General features: G+C 42.9%; 1 protein-coding gene across 1 annotated transcript in view; it reads left to right on the top strand.

The window, feature by feature from the left end:
* Positions 1–278: 278 nt before the first annotated feature.
* Positions 279–20,660, top strand: part of STK26 (serine/threonine kinase 26) — a 116,121-nt gene continuing 95,739 nt past the window's right edge. The window contains exon 1 of the mRNA XM_088465736.1: positions 279–537. Coding sequence (XP_088321862.1) covers positions 496–537 — 42 coding nt within the window. The 5' untranslated portion in view covers positions 279–495. The remainder of the gene's footprint in view (positions 538–20,660) is intronic.

Below are 20,660 nucleotides of genomic sequence, written 5' to 3' on the forward strand. Positions count from 1 at the left end.
CTCTCAGTCACAGAATGACTCAGGATTACCCCCTGAGGCAGCCAGTGCTTCTCCCGCAGCCGTGCAGGGACAGAGGACACCCTGCTTGGGACTGGTCTGGGCGGTACAGGCTGAGGCCGGAGGTGGGCCCTCACCTGTCCCCACCGCAGGTTATACCGTCACAGCACACACAGCACATAATGGTGCTGGCCCGGGCCGGGAGGGGGCGGGGCGGCGTGACGTCAGTGCCACACCACGTGACCGGCCTTAGCCCTGCGGCTCCACCCTGCGCACAAGAAGCTGCCGCAACCTCCAGTCCTCTCCCAATATGGCGCCGCTCGCCTGCTGAGCTCTCTCTGCTCCCCCCACCCCGCCGCCCGCCCGCCGAGACATGCTCACAGCCGGATAGTGACAGCCAGAGCAGCCCGGTCTCTTCTCGCCAGCAGCGCGGGCCCGGAGCCCACCACCGCCGCCCTCCTCTCGCACGCAGCCGGAGCAGGAGGCCTCAACGCCGCCATGGCTCATTCCCCGGTAGCCGTACAAGTGCCTGGGATGCAGGTGAGAGGCCCCGTCCCGGGAGTGAGCTCTGATCTGCCCTCCGTGGCTGTGATCACCCATGTGTCTGTTGTGGATACTGTGTTGAGGGGCTGTGTGTCCTTATTGTGTGTCATGTATGATCTCAGCGCAGATCATGCATGTAGAGGAAATGCATGTTTACTCAGTGGCTGCGGTCACCGTCATATGTTTATACATGAAGGGTGTGAGCATAATATCCCCATGATCCTGTGTGCTGACTAGTAACTGCCTCTCTGGTTACACCTGTAGTCTGGTCACACACCTTGTATGTGCTGCACACACTGACCTGGTGCCCTGTATGTAGCAGGTACAGTGTCTCAGACTGTAACAGTAGCAGGTCCTCTATTCTGCTTATGTCATGTGGGATATGTCAGCATATTCATATAGTGAGAATCTGTATACAGCACCAGTGGTCATGTGCATCTGTGTATACAGCACCAGTGGTCACTCAGCCCTGTATCAACATCTTATCCAGATCTTAGATGTGACTATTGGGCTTCTTTAACTATCACTTTGTCACTGTTTGCAGCAGGCTTGTATTATGAAAATGCTTTTCTTGAAATCAGATTTTATTCCTACTTGTAATGACTTGTGCCTGTAATGTGTATTTCCCAGGATATGTCACTTTTTAACACTGTACACAATGTTGCTGGCTCTAGCTGTCACTACTGTAAGAGTATCTAGATGTGCTTCTGCTATCTGAAATCTACAGTAAAAGAGATTAATTTGCAACTCTCTCAGGAATCTTGTCACCGTATTATTTTACTGGGTTTCAGTCCACTTATTTTCCACCCTAGCCTGAAAGCTATACATAGTTTTGTGTCTGTGTGTTAGCTCAGTTGTGAACATCTGTATTTGTTTTTATTCCGAGATACTTTAAAGAGTGCCTAAGATGTTGCTTGGTTATACTAATAATCCTCAGGCCTCAATTTAAGTAGGGTTTAAAAAAAAAAAAAATGTAAGGACTATTGGACACTGCAACAAGACTGTAATATTTTATTGGATTTATTAAGCCTAGATGCAGCCCTGCTGTAAATTTATGGGCACTGGATAAAAGCTCTGAGCATAATTAGTCAGTGTTTGGGCATGGTGCAAATTGGGTATTTCTTCTTACAAGATTCTTAAATCACCAACCTGATATCATGCACAGCAGTAGAGTACCTGTGAAAGACAATAGAGTTTATGATTAAAAATGCTTAGGCATAGGGAAAAAATAGGCAGTATTGTATTACCTGATTTACATTTTTTTTTTCCTTGTAAATATGTTTCAAGGTCATAATTCAGAAACGGAATACATGTGCAATATCAGCTTTTTAGGCTTGGTTCTTTTCCAACTCCGAGTAAACTTTGATTCTCTTCTGCTTTTGATTCATTGTTTTTATTTATTATTTGCAAACTAGATCTATTATCAACCTGCCTTTTTTTTGTTTTTTTTAAATTGGTGTTTTAGTCTAAATTTGTTTGTGTGTATAAACTTTTTTTTTTTTTTATGTTTAACTTTACATTAGATGTACAGGGCAGTACTCAATTATTTTTCGCGGTCCGGAGCTCCCCTCTAAAGTGACAGGAGATCATGGGGCACTATTCAACTGATGCCCATTTGCGCGCAGATCGCACCCATAGTGGTCGGGTTTAGCCGCGTAAAACGGCTACCTCCGACCAAAGTGCTGACCGCGAAAAATGCTGGGGCTGTGAGCTGAAATGGTGCGCCGACAGGAGCAACAATTGAATAGCTTCTGTCGGGTGAGAAAGGGGGTGAAACAACTAAATATTGCCCGTAGTGTCAGATGTAATGAAGGCCATGACATAGGCTGACTCTCTACTTTTGTTGTGTGTATGTACTTAGTGACCCCCTGCTGTATTGTTATTTTAATTATAGGCTTTGTTTTGAGACCGATATTTAAAATCTTCTTTGATTACTTTTGGTAGTATGGCTTGTAGATAGGTTAAGTGCCTAATCCGAAAGTCTGAAAGGACTGTATGAACTGTGTACAATTCACCCTGGTTTGCCCTGTATCCTAATAAATGTGGCAAATTCATAACATTGCAGTAATTCTACGCTGCAAAACAATGGTTCAGCGGCTTTGCCAAACTGACCCAAAAGCCCTGACAAGTCTTTCTGCATGCTTGTCTGATTTACACAGTGAATATATTGGTCTATGTATTTGTTCACTGATGTTTTGCTTTCTGAAACATCATTGTACCATATACAACCTACCGCATTAAGGGGCATATGTATCAAAGCTTGATGTGAGATAAAATTGTGAGATATACATCACCAACCAATCGGCTTCTAACTTACATTTTGCAGGCTATGTTTAAGAACTGATAGTTTGGAGCTGATTGGTTGGTGATATATATTTCAGTTTTATCTCGCATCAAGCTGTGATACATATGCCCCTAAGGGCAAATCTGCAATGAAAATGTCAAAAACGACTAGCGATGCGCGCTCCCGCTGGTCGTTTTTGACTTCCATCATCGCCTGAACATGCTGGTCAATCTGCCGATAACGACAAATTGCTCATGTTCAGGGATGAGGGAGGGTGCCTCTACACTAAACGACTGATTGTTCAGTGTAGGCACAGCACAGACTGTGAAACAATGTCGTAATCGTGCAGTCTTTTCAGTCTGCTAGTGGATGTGCCCCTTAACACTTTTTTTTTTTTTTTTTACGAAGACATTTTATACGGGGTACTATAACAATTGGGTACTTATTTCCTGTTCTGTCATATGCATGTTATGTTACATAAAACTCCTCCCCTGCCAATGTGTCTGGCAAATTTGTACTTTGAAATCTGGAGGCGCCTTACATCAGGGAATTTTGTCCAGACCTAAATTAAAGGCGACCTGTGGTCCAGAAAAGTCATATCTAAAATAACCCGAAATCAAATCCTGGCAAGTTAATCTAAAATGTAAATTCCCCAGCCAATTGTTTGCTCTGTATTTAATTTATGTGACAGGTAGCATAATCATTTGCATTTATAATATATTTTGAAATGGCATTAGTCTCTAATTATGTACTTGCTACTACTACCTTTTAATCCATTAGGGGTGCGCAACCAGTGTTGCAATTCAATTGTTTATGGGCGCCCATTAATTATCCCGCTTGATGCGCCCAATTAGACTGGGTGTAGCCACATAAAATGGCGAAACCAGTCTAAAGTCCAGGTTAGGGAACCCAAACCACGGACTTTTCATACATTTTTGCTCCTCAGGAGGTGGCAAGCAGAAATGCTGGCGGCTGTTCGTTCCCGCACAGAGCAGCAGTTGAATTGCTCAGACGGGTGTTCGTCACGAACATTTGAATCGCCCCCATTGTACCCATTTAAATAAAATATTAAAAAGTTGATAAGCTGCTGATGTTCAGGCCACATCTGGCAATTGGCCCAAACAATGAGCGACCGGTTTGGTCACCAATCTATTCACGTGTCGTTGGTCCCACGGAAAAAGGTAAAACCAATCAGTGTTTGGGTTGAGCAGCTAGATCACTTTCCTGCTTCTCTTAGCAATATATTCCATAATGATCCGATACAAGTAGTCTTGGGCCTGATATCGCCATGTGTGTGGCTAGTAAAAGAACAGGTCATATTTAGATCTGTTTGAGAGAAATACAACAATACAGGAAAGTTTGAGTGGTATTCAATTCAGTGGAAAGTGCCGCATTATCCTCCATTTATCGTATTGCCAACTGTGGAGTTCTCTTCTGGAACAGCACATTGCCTCGATGTCGGCAATTGAATTCCCCCATTGAGCTTAAATGCTTAACTAGACTAGTTGGCATTCTAACACTTTCATAGATGATGGAGAGAATGCCATGCTGTGTCTTCTCATAATCCCCTTATCTCTCAAAGCATTCCTGTGTACCTTCTTCTTATGGGTTAATTCCTCTGTAATGCAGAGATCAAAGCTAAAGTGGGCTTCGGCCATAAAGCAATGAGATTGGCTTGATTCCAAAAATGACACAGCAGGCTAATAGATGGGCGTCTCAACTCCTTAAGTGTACGTACATCCACTAGCAAATTGATTTTATTTGTATTTTTAAAGATTGTGAATGTATTCCAATTGTTCTAACAGTGACATCATTGGTCCTAGTGTTACAGTACTCATTTGCATTTTGACTTAGCACCCCGACAAAGGCTACTTACTGTTTGTTTCACTTTCATGTTTTGACACCTTGGAAAGCATACAGATGCTGTAAAAATGCATTTAAAATCCGTTTTCTGTTCTGAAACTACTTAGCACAGAGGTTCCCAAACTTTTTTTGAATCGCGGCGCCCTAGAGTATCAGCATTGTTTTCATGCCACCCCTAAACTAAACATTTGTTGTTGAGAAATTCTGAAAAAATTTAGTAGTGAAGTAAACTGTGATTACCTGTCATCCTTGGGTTCATTTATGTGGTTGTGGACAGGTTTGAGCTTCTGTTTGTCCATATTTACATTACATTGACCATAAATAATTTGATTTGGTGCTGGACCACCAACCTTAGGCACCTCAGGGTGCCACGGCGCACAGTTTGGGAACCACTGCCTTTAGCATATACTTTTGAGGTTTCATGCCTTTAAGCAACTTCCTGAATGGCACGCCTATCATAGAAATAACAGTGGTAGTAAAACTTTTTTTTTTACTTGGAAATACTAATGTGTTCAGGCATCTGGTCCTCATGACTGATAGAAATGGGGCATTTTCAATTGGCCGTGAGGTTTTAACCACAAAAAATCATGCGTACCTCCCGATACCTGTGGTAGCCAATAAAAAAAAAAATATATATATATAAAGCAAGCAGGGTTTTCAGCATTGATAACTCCGCGGTGTGTGATGGAGATCCTTCTTTGACTTTATAAGATTCTCAAGGTCTCTAATTCAACAATTGGCCCTATTTTTGAACTGTTGAGAAAATGGAGTTAAGAGAGATGTCTCCTTGGTGATCCATTACCTCTGTATTTGTCCTCAACCCACACTTTCCTCCAGGATATCGGGAGACGTTTTAGTCTTGTATACAGGCTGGTACTGATGATAGTTCAGCTGGTGGTCAGTGTAAGATTGGAATTCTTTGGGCGGAATTCAGTTGTTTCCAGCCCCTATCACGCCCAACGGAGCTATTCAATTCTTGCTCCTGTCAGGCGCGATCAGCTGCCAGTGCTACATTTCAGCTCGCAGCCCTAGGGGGATGAGAGCTAAAATGTGCGAAAAGTGACCTGTTTGGGCGCCCAAACATCACTTTTCGCGGTCGTGCACAGCACTTTGGTCGGGTTTAGCTGCTCTACGCGGCTAAACCTGACCTCAATGGGCGCGATCAGCTTGAAAAACGGCAGCAATTGAATAGCGGCCTGCGATCTCCTGTCACTTTAGACCGGAGATCCGGACCGCGTAATCAATTGAATTCCGCCCTTTGAGACTACAGGAGAAATTTACCTTGCCAAGAATGGAGGTGTGGAGGTTTCATACCACTTAAAACTTTTATGCCCTCTCTTGTTAGACTTAGGACCATTAGAGGGCCATTTTGGGAAATGGTGTATTCCAGTGCTTCTCAAACTCTGTCATTAGGACCCCACACAGGTCATGTTTTCCAGGTCACCTAGCAGGTGGATAGGTGTAGTCATTACTGACTGGCACCTTTTTAAAATATCCACATGTGAAGCTAATTATTTCACTTGTGATTCTGTGAGGAAACCTGGAAAACATGTACGATTTGGGGTCCTGTGGACAGAGTTTGAGAACCTGTGGTGTATTCAATAGTCTTCACCACACATGCTACAGTATTTCTGCAATTTGTAAAATCCAATTAGAGGGTCATTTTGACTCCGAGCCCAGATTTTCCGAGAGCATTTCTCCTAGGTAAATCTGAATCCCCCAGTCCAAAATAGATTTGGAGACACATGGCTGCTCTGTGAGCATCTTGGTGAGTGAAACTCCTTATATATTTAGACCAGATGGCTTGGTGCAGAGAGACCAATCATAAAGTCTTTAATTAGGTTTTCCCTTATATGCCAGAAATGCAAAAGATCCAGTGGGTCTCTCTTAAGCTAGGTACACACCTATACAATCATTGGGCCGTTCATCCAATATCGAGAGAAAAGCCGTTGGATTGTATAGGTGTGCGCGCTGTCCCCATGCAGGAGCCTTAGCCGATAAACGTCTTTTAACGCTCCTGCAACGGTCTGGTTCGGGAGGTCGCATCTTATGTACTGTTTAAAATTTATCGGTTCGACCTCCCGATCCCATAGAAGCCCGTACACACTGCTATGTCTGCACAGTGTGTACGCGGCTCACGGGGTCACAATGGGGACAGACTGCATGGCTGATCGGGTTTTACCTGATCATCCTGCAATCGAAAAAGTGTGTACCCAGCTTTACACACCTGTTTGGAGTGTCATGGACAAGATTTCTTTTTTTTATTAGCAGTGGACACATTACAACTTGCTACACTTTGTTGAATTTTAAAGAATTCCTCAACTATTTGCAAGGCTTGTTTAGTGAAATAAATGATGAAAAAGTACGTGCTATGGGTTATCACATGAGACTAGATTTCAGTTTTAGAACTTGGTGAAAACTAGATAATGTCCTGATGCATAAAATCACATGTTTGATAGAGGGTGTGCTTTTTCACAATTGTAAGAAAGCACTTGGCCTTTTGCCTTCATTTGGTGGGGGAGCTGGGATTTGGATTTTAATATCCCTATAATTTGGAATAGGGGGAACATTATGCCATATTCAATGTTGCCTCTTGTTTATTTTTTAACGGTTTTATTTCTAAAAGTGTGTAAGCTTCACTTTTTCTTTTGCCCAATATTACATTGAAACCGTATCATACAGCTGGCATGCACAGACTGGCAGTCCCATTGTTTTTATCACTAAGAAACACTGTGATGTACACAAAATGCCGTTCTGGAACAGCACATTGCGCCCGCTGGCATCGCACCCCATAGAAGTAAGAGAAAATTTGCCGGCACTACCGTAAATGGACGGAATGCGCGCAGCCTGGCATCACAGCAATTCCCAGCAGCACGTCTAGTTGAATTGATTTCCCCCCTATGGTTGCTGGGGATATTCCAATCCATGACTTCCTGACCTAAGCAAGATAGTTTTGCTGGGGCTTGTACAGAAGAAAGTGGAAATAAGATTATCACCAAAACCTAGTAAATGCTTGTTGATATGTAGGATGAACTAAAGGTTGAGGTTGTGTTTCAGTGGCAAATTCACACATTTACTAACAGCCAATTTTTATATTGATTTGTAGGTGTTAGTAAATGTAATTCAGACCCTGAAACAGATTATCTATATAAATCGATGTAAATTGACAGTTAATAAATTTACCCCGAGACTCAGAGCAAAATTATGTAAGTCTGCTCCTTAATTTGACTTGCTCAGACACTGAGGATTGACTGATCAATAGCTCTTTCTAGAACACACTTCCAAATGTTTGCTTCATGATACATCAATTTTGGCATCACATGTAGAATCCACAATACAGTACTCATTAAAATATAATGGAGTCCTAAGGAAATTACTGACCAAGCACTAACTAGTATGCTGTACTGCAGCACAGCCTTGAGATGCATAGGTTGGCAGTACCCTTTATCCTGCCAACCCAATCTTCAGTAGTTCCTATTTCTGTGTGTAATGTAAAGGCCCCCATACACGGTGCGATTCAAAGTTGGTAAGATGTGTTGTACAATTGCACTTGAAATTCTTCATAAGATGTGGTCAAATTGTGTACGATTGATCGTTACGATCATAGGATAAGATGCATAGAAGTGTATCACATTGTACTCAAAAGATCAGATGGTTTTGCAGAAAGATCTACGATCTGCGATCCAACTAGAGGATGACGGGGATGTGCATCGGGTTGCAAAAGACACAAAAATCACCTATTTTCATAAGATTGCTCTGTACAACCTGTTGAAACTGTCCATATCAGGTAAAAAATCTTATTGTGGATGGGCACCTTAACGTCCCCGCAGCTTTGGCTTAACCTGCTTCAGGTGGATACTAATTAACATTGAATGGACTTTGGGGTGGATTCATTAACACTGAATGGACCTTGAATACAAACAATTTTTATAAATTTTTTTGAGTTGTTACCTTGGTATGTATTGGTTTCAGTAGAGTTATAGATGGTATAAATGGTATCTGAGCGATTTAATGAGAAAGTGATGGTTATTGGTAAGCTGTGGTAGGAAGTGAACATTAGGGAGGCCAATCCAGGGCTGTTTTTTTTTAATCCTGGGATTTGGGGTTGAAAAAATGTCAATCCCGGGACAGGCTTTGTTTAAAAAAAAAAAAAAAAATCATCACAGGATTCAAAAAACAGTCTGGGATTGGCTACGCCTGTCCGCCCTCCCAGCCAGGGAGGCCAATCCCGAAACCTGGGATTGGAAGCTTTCAATTCTGGCCATTTTTAGACCAGGATCCTACCGATGCCGTTCCTAGCGAGCATGTATGAGAGAGTGATAAAGTAGTAAGGTGAGGTCACAATAGCACCAAAATAATGGTGCTAAGGTATTCGGTCAGAAGGTTGATAGTACTCATCTCGACATCACAATGGCAACGTGGTTCAAATTGTCAACAGGCACCATGTAGATATCCTCACAATGTCGATATCTGAGCTGTGGCCATGTGGTATGTTTTCCGGGAGGGTTAGGGTTTGTCTGTGTGCAGAGATATGGCCGCCAGACCTGAAATTCACGAGTTTGCTGGGACCCAGAAAAAGACACTGGAGCCTCTGCAGTCACCGGGACGTGGTAAGACACCAATGGACCATCGGGGACTGTTTGGTGACAGTTCATCATGTCAACATATCAATGTAGACCGTTTGACCTTGTGATAAAGCAGTCAGTTTTAATTACCGGCTGTGATCCGACATGCCGGCGAGAGACAGACAACGGCATCCCGATCATCGTCGTACTGATAGGGGCTCTGTAACTACACTAAATTTCCCCTCCTGCACCCTAACCCTCCCTCCCCGCTTAGTCCCTAACCCCTTCTGTACGCAGCCTAACCCTTAATCTCTCCACTCCCCGCCCATTGGGAATTGAATATGGCGGAAAGGTCATCCGCGATACTTTTCCACGGATTGAACTTTTCGCCTCTAATTGAATTTGGGCCTATGCGTGAAAGACGCCGACCCAGGGGTGCCGAGAGAGAGGTAGGGGAGCGGGTACTAATTGCCCGGGCTTGCAGGAGGGGCCCAGCGGGGGCCCGGGTCCGGCACCGCTCTCCCTCCCTCTTACGTCACAGCAGCCCACTGGGAAACTGCTCGCGGCTGCTAAAGCAGCAGACGGAGCAGTCTCCTATGCCTATGGGGGGAGCGATCACACCGATCGCGCCCTCCATTGGCTGTGTGCCGGGCTGAGGGGCACATAGTGCCCCCCCTCAGCAGCTAAGATTTTTTTTTTATTTCCCTAAGGGGGCATGGCTGTTGGCGGCCCTTGGCCGACCCGGGTCTAAGTCCCGGGTCCACAACCCTTCTCTGTATCAGGGTCGGGGCTGAGAACCGTGAAATTCATGGGACATCGGTCTAAAAGGTGTGTTACTGTAACTATGCTATATAAATCTGCATACACACTTGTAACACCCACTAGCTCTAATTTTCAACTAGGCTTACTACCCATATATGCTAAATATATAGGGATTACAAAGATATGAGGTCAATGACTGGAATTAATCCAGAAAAAACCTCGCACTACAAAAGGCCAGCAATGCAATTCTTAAAAAATTATTAGTGTAAAAATAAGCATGGTCTTACCATAGAAACAATCAGTGCAATTGTTCACATTAACAGTAAGCTGGTGCAGTCATGCATACATGCTCTGTTATCGCTCCTGCTGTCACACCTACACCCATTCCTCTTCAGCTCACTTAAAGGCACTTTTCTCTAATTACCCCTTCCTGCCCAAATGTTGTAGTCTTATTCTACAACACCAGACTCATTACAGCCATGTCTTTACACTCTGCAATACATCCTAAATGCCACTGGTGAGAAATCACAGCCAGAGCCACTCCGGGGGCCCCACGCCCAAACGCTCACCCCAAAATAATTATTGCTACAAAATAGTAGCACCCACTCTGGGTCATATAATTACAATTAATGTACTGCCAGTGGCTCTGGCTGGGTCTTTTTCAGGGCATCACCACTTAATTCACATAGATATATTTTCATTACCTTTCCATTTGTTTGTTTATTATTTATGTAATTTTAATTCTCTTATTATATTAACTCTTATTGATTATCTTGACACATCTATACTTTACACTTCACCATCACCTTTCTTCCATTTTTCGTGTGATGCCCTGGGAGTGGTCCTTGGCTGGGTTCTTTTGGGCTGCTCTGCGCCTCGGACATGAACCCCTTAATGTTAGGGACGCCGGTATAGAGGAGCCTTGGCGCTGGCCCGGCGCTTAATCATATATTTGCAAATGTATGCACCCAATACCTCTGAATTTCTATTATCATGTAGGATTCAAGTATTTTTGCTACTATTGCTGCAGTGTGCTGGAGGGAATCTTCTTTTTTCTGTGGTTCAGTATAAACCCCGCCCTTTACAATCACCTGAGCAATATCATTAAGCTGATGTGAGCGACCACCATACTTTCTATTTGCATGTTTTATGTAAAGTAAGTATATTTAGTCTCAATGTTTGTTATGCACCAATGAATGATTTATTGATGAATGATATTAGACTAGCTTTCCAAGTGTGAGCTAGGCAAGCTTTATTCTACACTTCCCCTAGTCTCAGATTGTCAGCTCATAGGAGCAGTCACCTCTGCATCTGTGTGGCTGCTGTTGGTGACTGGTTTGCATTACAGTACCCTGTACTATGCAGTGCTTTGGTACACATTGGGGATTATAAAATGTAACCTTTTCTGCTAATTGTAAAATATTTACATAACATACTTCATGTAATTGTAAAGATAAGATCTCTTCAGAACTGGCTTTGTACCGATTTTTATTTTATTTTTGTATCCGTTTGAATATTGCAATATATAGATACAGACAGAGGGCCTGTGTCTGTATTCCTGTGGCTTAGACATAACCCATGACGCGAGTCCCTGTGAAACTGACTGTTTGGCCTGTCTTACAGTTCAAATGAATGGGTTTCTTTGACTTTTAATGCTAGCTGAGACATCCGTACACTCTGTAAGTGAATAGGAAACATTAGGCTAAGGTAGCCCTGTTCTACACTTAGCACTTATGCAATAATATTTGTAATCGCTCTGTTCTCTTGTACAACTCTTTTCATATTGGCTTTGTAAAAAAGTAAACTATATGACTGCAATCTAAATAGTATGGGTGTCATCACCATTGAAGATGATTAATATTTGCCCCAGTATACCACCTAAACTACAAAGCAGTGCTACCGAATTCTTATACAAGGCACCTTCTGGGACTGGTTCAGAGGTGAATGCAATGTGTCACAGTTGCGCGCATGGAAAAGAGATGTGGCGATTCGCCTGAATGCAGAGTTATACGCATTTATGTGGCTGTACCGCCGCCAACCATACGCTTTGTTCCATAGCTGTCATTAGCATTGTGCACTAGCGTTCTATTCAGTACTAGAAATCAGAATAAAAACAGACAGATGCCTGCGCATGCACAGCGCTACCTAGCCCGCAGTTTCGTTAACACTCCCATTTTGAAATGCAGTTTACGTGCCAGCACCTTATTACCACCCAGTAATACCCCTTAATGTTTCGGACAGGATAGTAATGGGATCAATTTGCAGACCTGCCTGTCATTGTCACCAGCATTAGAGAAGCACCTCCCTCCTAAACATGGCAGTCTACTGCAGAGTGAGTTTGTATAGGGCACTATTCATATTGTTGTTTGTTGTTCTGTTCTACAATATGCAGCCTTTGGCATATATTGTTTAAAGAGGAAGTTAAACCATTATTTAAGAGTACCTGGCAAAAGGTTTTAAAAGAATCTAACATTAGCAGTACAGCCTGAGCAAAGGTCTAATACATAGTAGATAATGCACATACTGATTCCTGAAATAAATCTCCTCCTCCCTATCTCTCTCTCTCAGCTTCTATCATGCCGTAGGAGTTATGTAAAGTGGAATTCCGCTTCCTCAGTATTGCACCTGTAATGCTCTATGTGGAAACTTTCTGACACTTTGTAAAGTGATACTAGTAGAATAAACTATAAATAGTACACTGTCTGTAGACACTGATTTTAAAACTAAAGATAAAAATGCACATGAACATCAGTATGGTCCATTGATGAATTGGTTGGCAACCTTCATTCGTGTACAATACACTTTCCGTCAGGCAACCTGCTTATTTTGCATTTCTTAGCTGATGAAAACTAGGACAAATCTGCCTTCTTGTGTTTGTGCAATGACTTTTTGTTACAGATCATTCACAATGAAATGGCGTTCTTGTGCGCGATTCATCATGGAGTGTATATAAAGTATGCTACACTGAAACGGAACCTGCTGTCTATCCTGAACGTGGAGTGACAGTATTTCTGTCTATTTTGAGGGGAGATGTATCCAGACTCCTAAATGCGTTGAGATGTTGCCCATAGCAACCAATCAACTTCTAGTAAGCGTTTATTAAGTAGTCTATAAAATGATAGGTGGAAGCTGATTGTTGCTATGGGCAACTTCTCCACCTGTCCCCTTCTCCACTCTGTAGATGGCTTGATACATTTGCCCCTTGGTCACTTATTTGGGTAGCCAAAATAAGAGATCCAGGTACATCAGGGCATGTCTCTGTAGTTGGAAAGGGCCCATACAAACGGGCAGGTAGTAGTTCTCTTTTGGCTCCCAGCCCCCTCGGTGCTGTTGCTAAAAAAAAAAAAAAAAAAATCCTAAACATAATTGAGTTCAAGAGAAAAAAAATAAACTCCAGTTCCAATAACTTTTTATCCCCCCCCCCCTACCAATTTTAAATGTGTTAAGGTGGCCACACACTGTAAAACTCCATCAGACAAACAGGCCAATTTTGAGACATGCTGAAAACCTACACTATCCTTCCCATACACTATCAGATAATTGTTCTCTGATTAATATACTGTCAGATCCAAGCACAAACTATCGCATCTGTCGGACATGCTGGATGATTTTTTCATAGCTGACAAACCGATAAATGATGCTTAGTTGCCGCAATACATCGTTCAATTATCGGGCCAATAATTGCACAGAATGCCCATCTTTACAATTGACAAATTTGCTTCACGGGGGAATTTCTCTTAAACATGTTAATTTGGGTATCATGTCCTTTTTTGGACCAGTTAAACAGCTTTGCCTTTCACATAACACTGGGTAATGGTGATTTAATCTATAATGGACTGGGTGTGTAATTATGACACCTGTTCCCACAAAGATGTGCTCAGACCATCTTATTGCATGTACTTTTAGAGCAGCAGTTTATAAACCTCTGTTCAAGCTGCCAGTTGTGGACACCACAAATTTGAGCTATAACCTTTGTAGAATCTGTAGTGTGTTTTTAGATTTAAACTCTGCTCTTCCCTTCTACGGAAGCATTTTCCCCCACTATTAGCTGATCTGTGTTCACAAATTTTGTTTCTTTTTCAAGTGGTTTCTTATTTTCATTCTTGCTGAGCGTCCTTAACTAAAACAATATGCAGCTTCTGGAGTTGGAATTGTCTTTTGTAAAAATACTTGGCTTGACTTTTAAAACCATGCCTTTTGTGTTGGTACTGAAAGCCCTTGGAGTGATCTTACATTTTCCCTGTTCCTCTGGGAAATACCATGTTGACAAATTGTCTTCGTTTGTGCTGGATCCTTCTGTATGCCTTGTAAGACCTTGGTATTGTTAATGCAGCATTTCATTAAACCTTGCTGGGTTAAAGTGTGTTTTCTGCTATTGGTCTCCCAAGTGATTTCAATTGGTCACGTTTTATATTCTGGTTCTGTAAAGTAATCCTATTTTTAATAAGAAGATTGTGTTGTATACTAGCCTCTGTTAAAATGTATGCTAGTCTACAAATTGAAGCCTGCTGATCAATCAGTGCCAGAAGATACAAGGCTGAAGTTTTGTCATGGTCCATCATATCCGTTATTTAAAGAGAAAAAAGTGTGTGTGTGTGTGTATATATATATATATGTGTGTATATATGTGTGTGTGTGTGTGTGTGTGTATATATATATATGTGCGTGTGTGTGTGTTAGGCATCCATTATACAATTATCAGGGCGATCCGCCTGTTACTGGCGGTTCGCCCAGATAAATGTACTGTATATTGTTGTGACCGTCAATACACAGTATACACTATGGGCTCCATTCAATTCTACGTGAATCGAATAGTGCCGAGAGGGAGCTCCCGGAGCTATACAGTTCAGTGCGCTGTTAACACTGACTAAGGATTTCTTCTCACATTCCTCTGGGGTACGAGCAGAAATCCGACCAAAACTTCTAGCGCCGCGAAAGCCGCATCGCATCGGGCAGTTTAGTCGGAGAATGCCAGTTCTCATGACTAAACAGCATGTTTAATGCACGAGGGGCGCGAGAACCGTCAATCTCCGACATAACGGTGTGCTGAATTGTATAGCTCCGGGAGCTCCCTCCTGGCACTATTCAATTTGCGTTGAATTGAATCGAGCCCACTGAGTACGAAGAACAATGATAGTCAGAATAATCCTGATAAACTCTACAATTAAAATTTAGAATAAGTGAGGTTCTTAGTACAAGTTTGGCCAAAATTGTTTGCCCATCCACCACGTCAAGGTGAAGCCCATGAGATGGGATCTAACATCCCTAATACTAACACAATCTACTACATGTGTAGTTTAGTAAAAGCACCTAAGGGCAGTTGGGTGGGGTGCAAATACCAATCAGGAGGAGTCTCTGCCTTCAAGTGTACAAAATACACAAATATAGTGGGAGGGGGCTTGGACTGCGCACCCTAATTTTAAACATAATAGGTGCTACCATGCTGAGACTTGTAGTACAATGCAGGGGACAAAAAGTCCAGTTATTGCCATATACACCTTGTATGCTCCAATGTGTGCCCATTGTTGCAATAACATTTTTTTGGGGCGCCCATTATTGCGCTTGTCACGCCTAATTTGACTTTGTTTAGCCACGTAAAACTGCTAAACCCGTCTAAAGTCCTGTTTAGGGCGCCCAAACAAACCCTTCAATTTTCATTATACTGATGCGCTTTCAACAATTTAGTTGTCTTGTATAGACATGAGGATTGGGGGTGCTTGGGTATTCTCTTATGATGGAATATAATTCTCAGCAATGCATTTACTACGGGCCTGATTCACTACGGATCGCTATTGCGATTGCAGCTACGATTACGCGCACGGCACTGGTGTGAAAATATTTTAATAAATGCTATCGTAATTCCATCGCACAACCAGCATAGAGATGCCCACTACCGCTATTTCACATCCGTAATACCTTGCAGTCCTGCGTATACATAAGTAACATTGGCCCCTCACACAGAATTACAGCAGATCTGACTTTACTCAGAAATTGAACACCTCGTTGTACGCAGTGAGTACTCAAGCTGCGTATGCCGTCGCAGTGAATAATTTATGCACGCCCATGCAACGGCATTCAAACAGCCAGACACGCCTGCGTATTGCCGACCACCCCCCATGTCACCACCCTCAAATGCACACTGCCTGTCAATCATTCTGCGATGTCTCGTGGTCTGCGTGATCGCAGTGCGATCGCAGGGTTGCTTTCACACACTGCGATGCATGTGCAGTACGCAACAATCTGCCATCTGCGTACGCTTTAGCCTTTGGGATCCATGCTGCACCAAGCCCTTTGTGCAGTACTGCGACTTCACCAGAGCAAATCTGTTACAAACTCTCCAATTGACTGTAAGTGTCTGACCTGGTGCTCGTACTGTAATGAAGCTACTGTAAAAGATCAGCCTCTTTCTGTATTATTGAAAATATTTAATCACCCTTTAATAGTAGCGGTCAGAAGTTTGCTAAAATCATAAGCTGCTTGTTTATGCCTAGGTACCATTGTGGTACAGTACCTATCGGCTACACACATCAGCATTTTAAACATACTTTTAAAAAGACAACTTGTGTATTAAACATATGTTCAAACAGTGTAACAGCTGCCTTCAGTATTCACCTTTGTACATGCCTGAATCACCTTCTGGGTGTACACAAATATTTATGAGCATTAATGAGTACACATTCCATGTAGTGGCCGGAATATACTCTGTTATTCTGAAGGACTTCATGTGACATCACGCTGCAAGAACTATGGCATTCAAGATAAGTTCTTGATCTTTTCTTTACAGCAGTGATGGGCAACAAGCGGCTCTTAGCCTTCACTTGTGGCCCCAGCTGCTTCATGCTTTGTCGTATTTGTTTGATACTAACTGTAAAGGTGCGTACACACGGGACGATTCGCTCCATGAACGAAATCGACCCTTGTGTTCCCGGCAGGGGTGTGCTCAGTGTCGTTAATGACACTGAACAGAAACACTGAACGAAATCGAGAATGATTTCGTTCAGTCCCGGCCACCCTCCCTCATACCCAAACATGTTCAACCTGACCTTCAGGTTGGACGGGACGTTCGGGCGATGAACAATAACTATCAATTACAAACGGGAGCGCGCATTGGTAGTTATCGTTCATCATTTTGGGGCAGATACTGAACGACAACGATATTGTTCAGTCATCCAAAAAAATCGCTGCATGTATACACAGCTTTAGACTACTCTGATCTGTTGATTTAGCTTATTACTGTGTTTAAAGGCAATGTACGCCCCTTTTTAATGTTAGGCTACCCATTACGTGCCCTGAAGCATGACTGGTTGCCTTTCGCATCACACATGATTAATTTTAAATGGTTTTCAGCCCACACTTCTAATTTATATATACCGAATAGTACTATTATCTGATTTGAAATTTGTATTTAGTGATGTTATTAATATTGCATTGCTTTTAGTCAGGCTGTACTCTTAGATCTCATTTACACATGCTCTGGGTAAAAATGCATGAAGGCTAATGTGCACTTTATGTGTTTTCATCCATTGCCCTTTATAATGGAAGTGCGGCCCATTATAATTGCAGCAACCTTAATGCATGAGAAATGGGTCATGTCACCTAATATTTTACATCACATGTTATAATGTGGGAATGCAATTTTTGAAATTGACATGTAAGAAGCCGTTCGTCTCTTTTCAATCCACTTTTTTAGGGATTGGATAAAAAGCAAATAATGGACCTTCTGAATGAGCCCTTAAGTCCTTCACTGCTAAATTCAAATGTAGTTCATCTTGCATATATACCTCATAACAGGGAGAGAGGGATTCCCCCTCATAGGCTGTACTGTGGGGTTCCAGCAAGAGACGATATGGCAGTCAAAGCATGGCAGAAGTGAATAAATGTTTTTGATATTTACCAACAGTTGCAACAGCTTCCAATTCCGCTGTACTGGTGATACTGTCCTGCCACAGTGAGGGTGATGTTACCGCCTCACCGGGCCAGTCTTGGGAATCGCTCATGTGTGAGCTTTCTAGCAAGTTTGCACATGTACAGTGGAACTAAAAGCTGATGCTTAAGGAGGAGGGGAGAAGGGGGTACTTCCCTAGTGGAACAGACAGTGTAAGCCTGCGTACACTGGGTGATATATATCGGTTCATTCAAACGACCGATATATCGCAAGCGTGACTGTGGGTGTGCTCCCCTGATATGTCTGTGAACTAAGCAATATCGCATCGGCTACGCAGCACAGCAGATGACCGATATATCAGTGCATCTGCTTTAGTGTGTCGGCGACCTGCAGATTGCCCGTACACATGCTGCAGAGACCCGGCGGTGAGTGACTGCTCAAAATTTAAATGTCCACCCAGTTGTGACGTCAGGCCCGGTACACTGGACGGATGATTGGTAAGTGTATATGCACTGGCCAATCGTCAGGTGGGCATTGACCTACTGTGTACCCAGCATTAGTGAAAGACTTGCAACCTTGGTCTACTGAAATGCACTGTGTAGACTGGTTTTGTTCAGACAGAGGTGCAGTATAAGTCCTGTCACAGCCGTTCAGATGACTGTATTCAACTTGTTGACTTGCATCACATACAATTAGGATTCTTTTTTTTATTTTTTTTCGTTTATGGTTATTTTTCTTTATTTTTTCTAATGTATATCAGTTGTATCAGATTTGTAGTGTAATGTCAGGCTAACTCTGAAAGCGCCCAAATAGACTGCCAGCTACACTTCTGCTGTATCATGCTAGGTCAAAGATTGTGTATCATAGTTCTCCAGCCCTAATCTATACTTTTCAAGATTACTATTCTAAGGAAGGAATTCAATTCACCGCAGAGCCAAACATCACAGCAGCACATATACTGTACTACAGTATCCAGACAGCACAGCAGCACATATACTACAGTATCCAGGCAGCACATATACTACAGTACCCAGACAGCACAGCAGCACATATACTACAGTATCCAGACAGCACATATACTACAGCAGGGCTTGACAAATCCCAGGGGCCAGGTCGCCATGGCTACCAGATTTTGCAGTGAGTGAGGAAGCAAATCCTCCTCAGCTCCCGCTGAGATTCGTACCTATAGTATTGCGGCGTTCATTTCATGCACAGGAGTGCATGTGCTGAGTGTCGTCTGCGGTGACTGCTGTGCCTGTTTCCGTCCCGGCCTGTGCCGACTCCTCCTGTCTGTCCCATCCTGCTGTGATAACTCCTCTACATCCTGGCCTGCTCTGATACCTGAACACAGAAAAAAAAGAGATTTGCCCCCCAGCACACTGCAGCAAAAACAATACTTAAATCCTACATGATAATAGAGATTCAGAGGTGTTAGTTACATACATTTGCAAATATATGAATAAGCGCCAGGCCAATCGTCAAGGCTCCTCTATACTGGCGTCCCTAGCATTAAGGGGTTCACGTCCGAGAAGCAAGGCACCCCAAAAAAATTCCAACCAAGGGCCATCCCCTGGGCATCACACGAAAAAGGGAAAAAGGTGATAGTGAAGGATGAAGAAAAGATGTGCAAGTATAAATCAATAAGTGTTAATGAAATGAGAAAGAATTAAAATAACATAAATAATATACAAACAAATAGAAAAGTGATAAAAGTATTCAATACTTTTATCACTTTTCTATTTGTTTGTATATCACCTTTTTCCCTTTTTCGTGTGATGCCCTGGGGATGGCCCTTGGTTGGAATTTTTTTGGGGTGCCTTGCTTCTCGGACGTGAACCCCTTAATGCTAGGGACGCCAGTATAGAGGAGCCTTGACAATTGGCCTGGCGCTTATTCATATATTTGCAAATGTATGTAACTAATACCTCTGAATCTCTATTATCATGTAGGATTTAAGTATTGTTTTTGCTGCAGTGTGCTGGGGGGCAAATCTCTTTTTTTTTTTTTCTGTGTTCAGAGTAAACCCCGCCCTTTACAAGCACCTGTGTTTTGCAATTAAGCTGATCTGAGCAACTACCATTTCTTTTGCTGCTCTGATACCGGTTTGTCTGTCTAAGCTGATCCTCCTCTACGTCCCAGCTGTCTACTGTCTCCTATCTCCAGCTGCATAGAGCTCTCCAGTAGTAGGGCTTATGCATGGCCAGGTATTGCGGAGCAGCTTCAGAGGGATAGTGATGTGACCATGAGGGGAGGGGGTTTGTTGTACTCTCTGGCACCATTGTTTTATGTGAAATGTGGTCCATTATTACTGGAGGGTGGGGGGGTGGAGCAGTAAGGGGGGCCTCCATGTTACTGTATCCATTCAACTATGACCATTTTGTGGACTAGTATAGTGTGTGTTTCATAACACACAGCTGTGCTCCTTACTCCTGTCATTTTTTTGGGGGGGGGACCGTGATCTGGCTCCTACACTTTAATCCTGGCTCCTAGATTTTAGAATAATTTGTGAAGCCCTGTACTGCAGTACCCACACAGCACAGCAGCACATATACTGCAGTACCGAGACAGCACAGCAGCACATATACTGCAGTACCCAGACAGCACAGCAGCACATATACTGCAGTACCCAGACAGCACATATACTGCAGTACCCAGACAGCACATATACTGCAGTACCCAGACAGCACATATACTGCAGTACCCAGACAGCACATATACTGCAGTACCCAGACAGCACATATACTGCAGTACCCAGACAGCA

Source organism: Taudactylus pleione, unplaced genomic scaffold, assembly GCF_031769625.1.
Source record: "Taudactylus pleione unplaced genomic scaffold, aTauple2 ptg000064l, whole genome shotgun sequence".
NCBI classification, from domain to species: domain Eukaryota; kingdom Metazoa; phylum Chordata; class Amphibia; order Anura; family Myobatrachidae; genus Taudactylus; species Taudactylus pleione.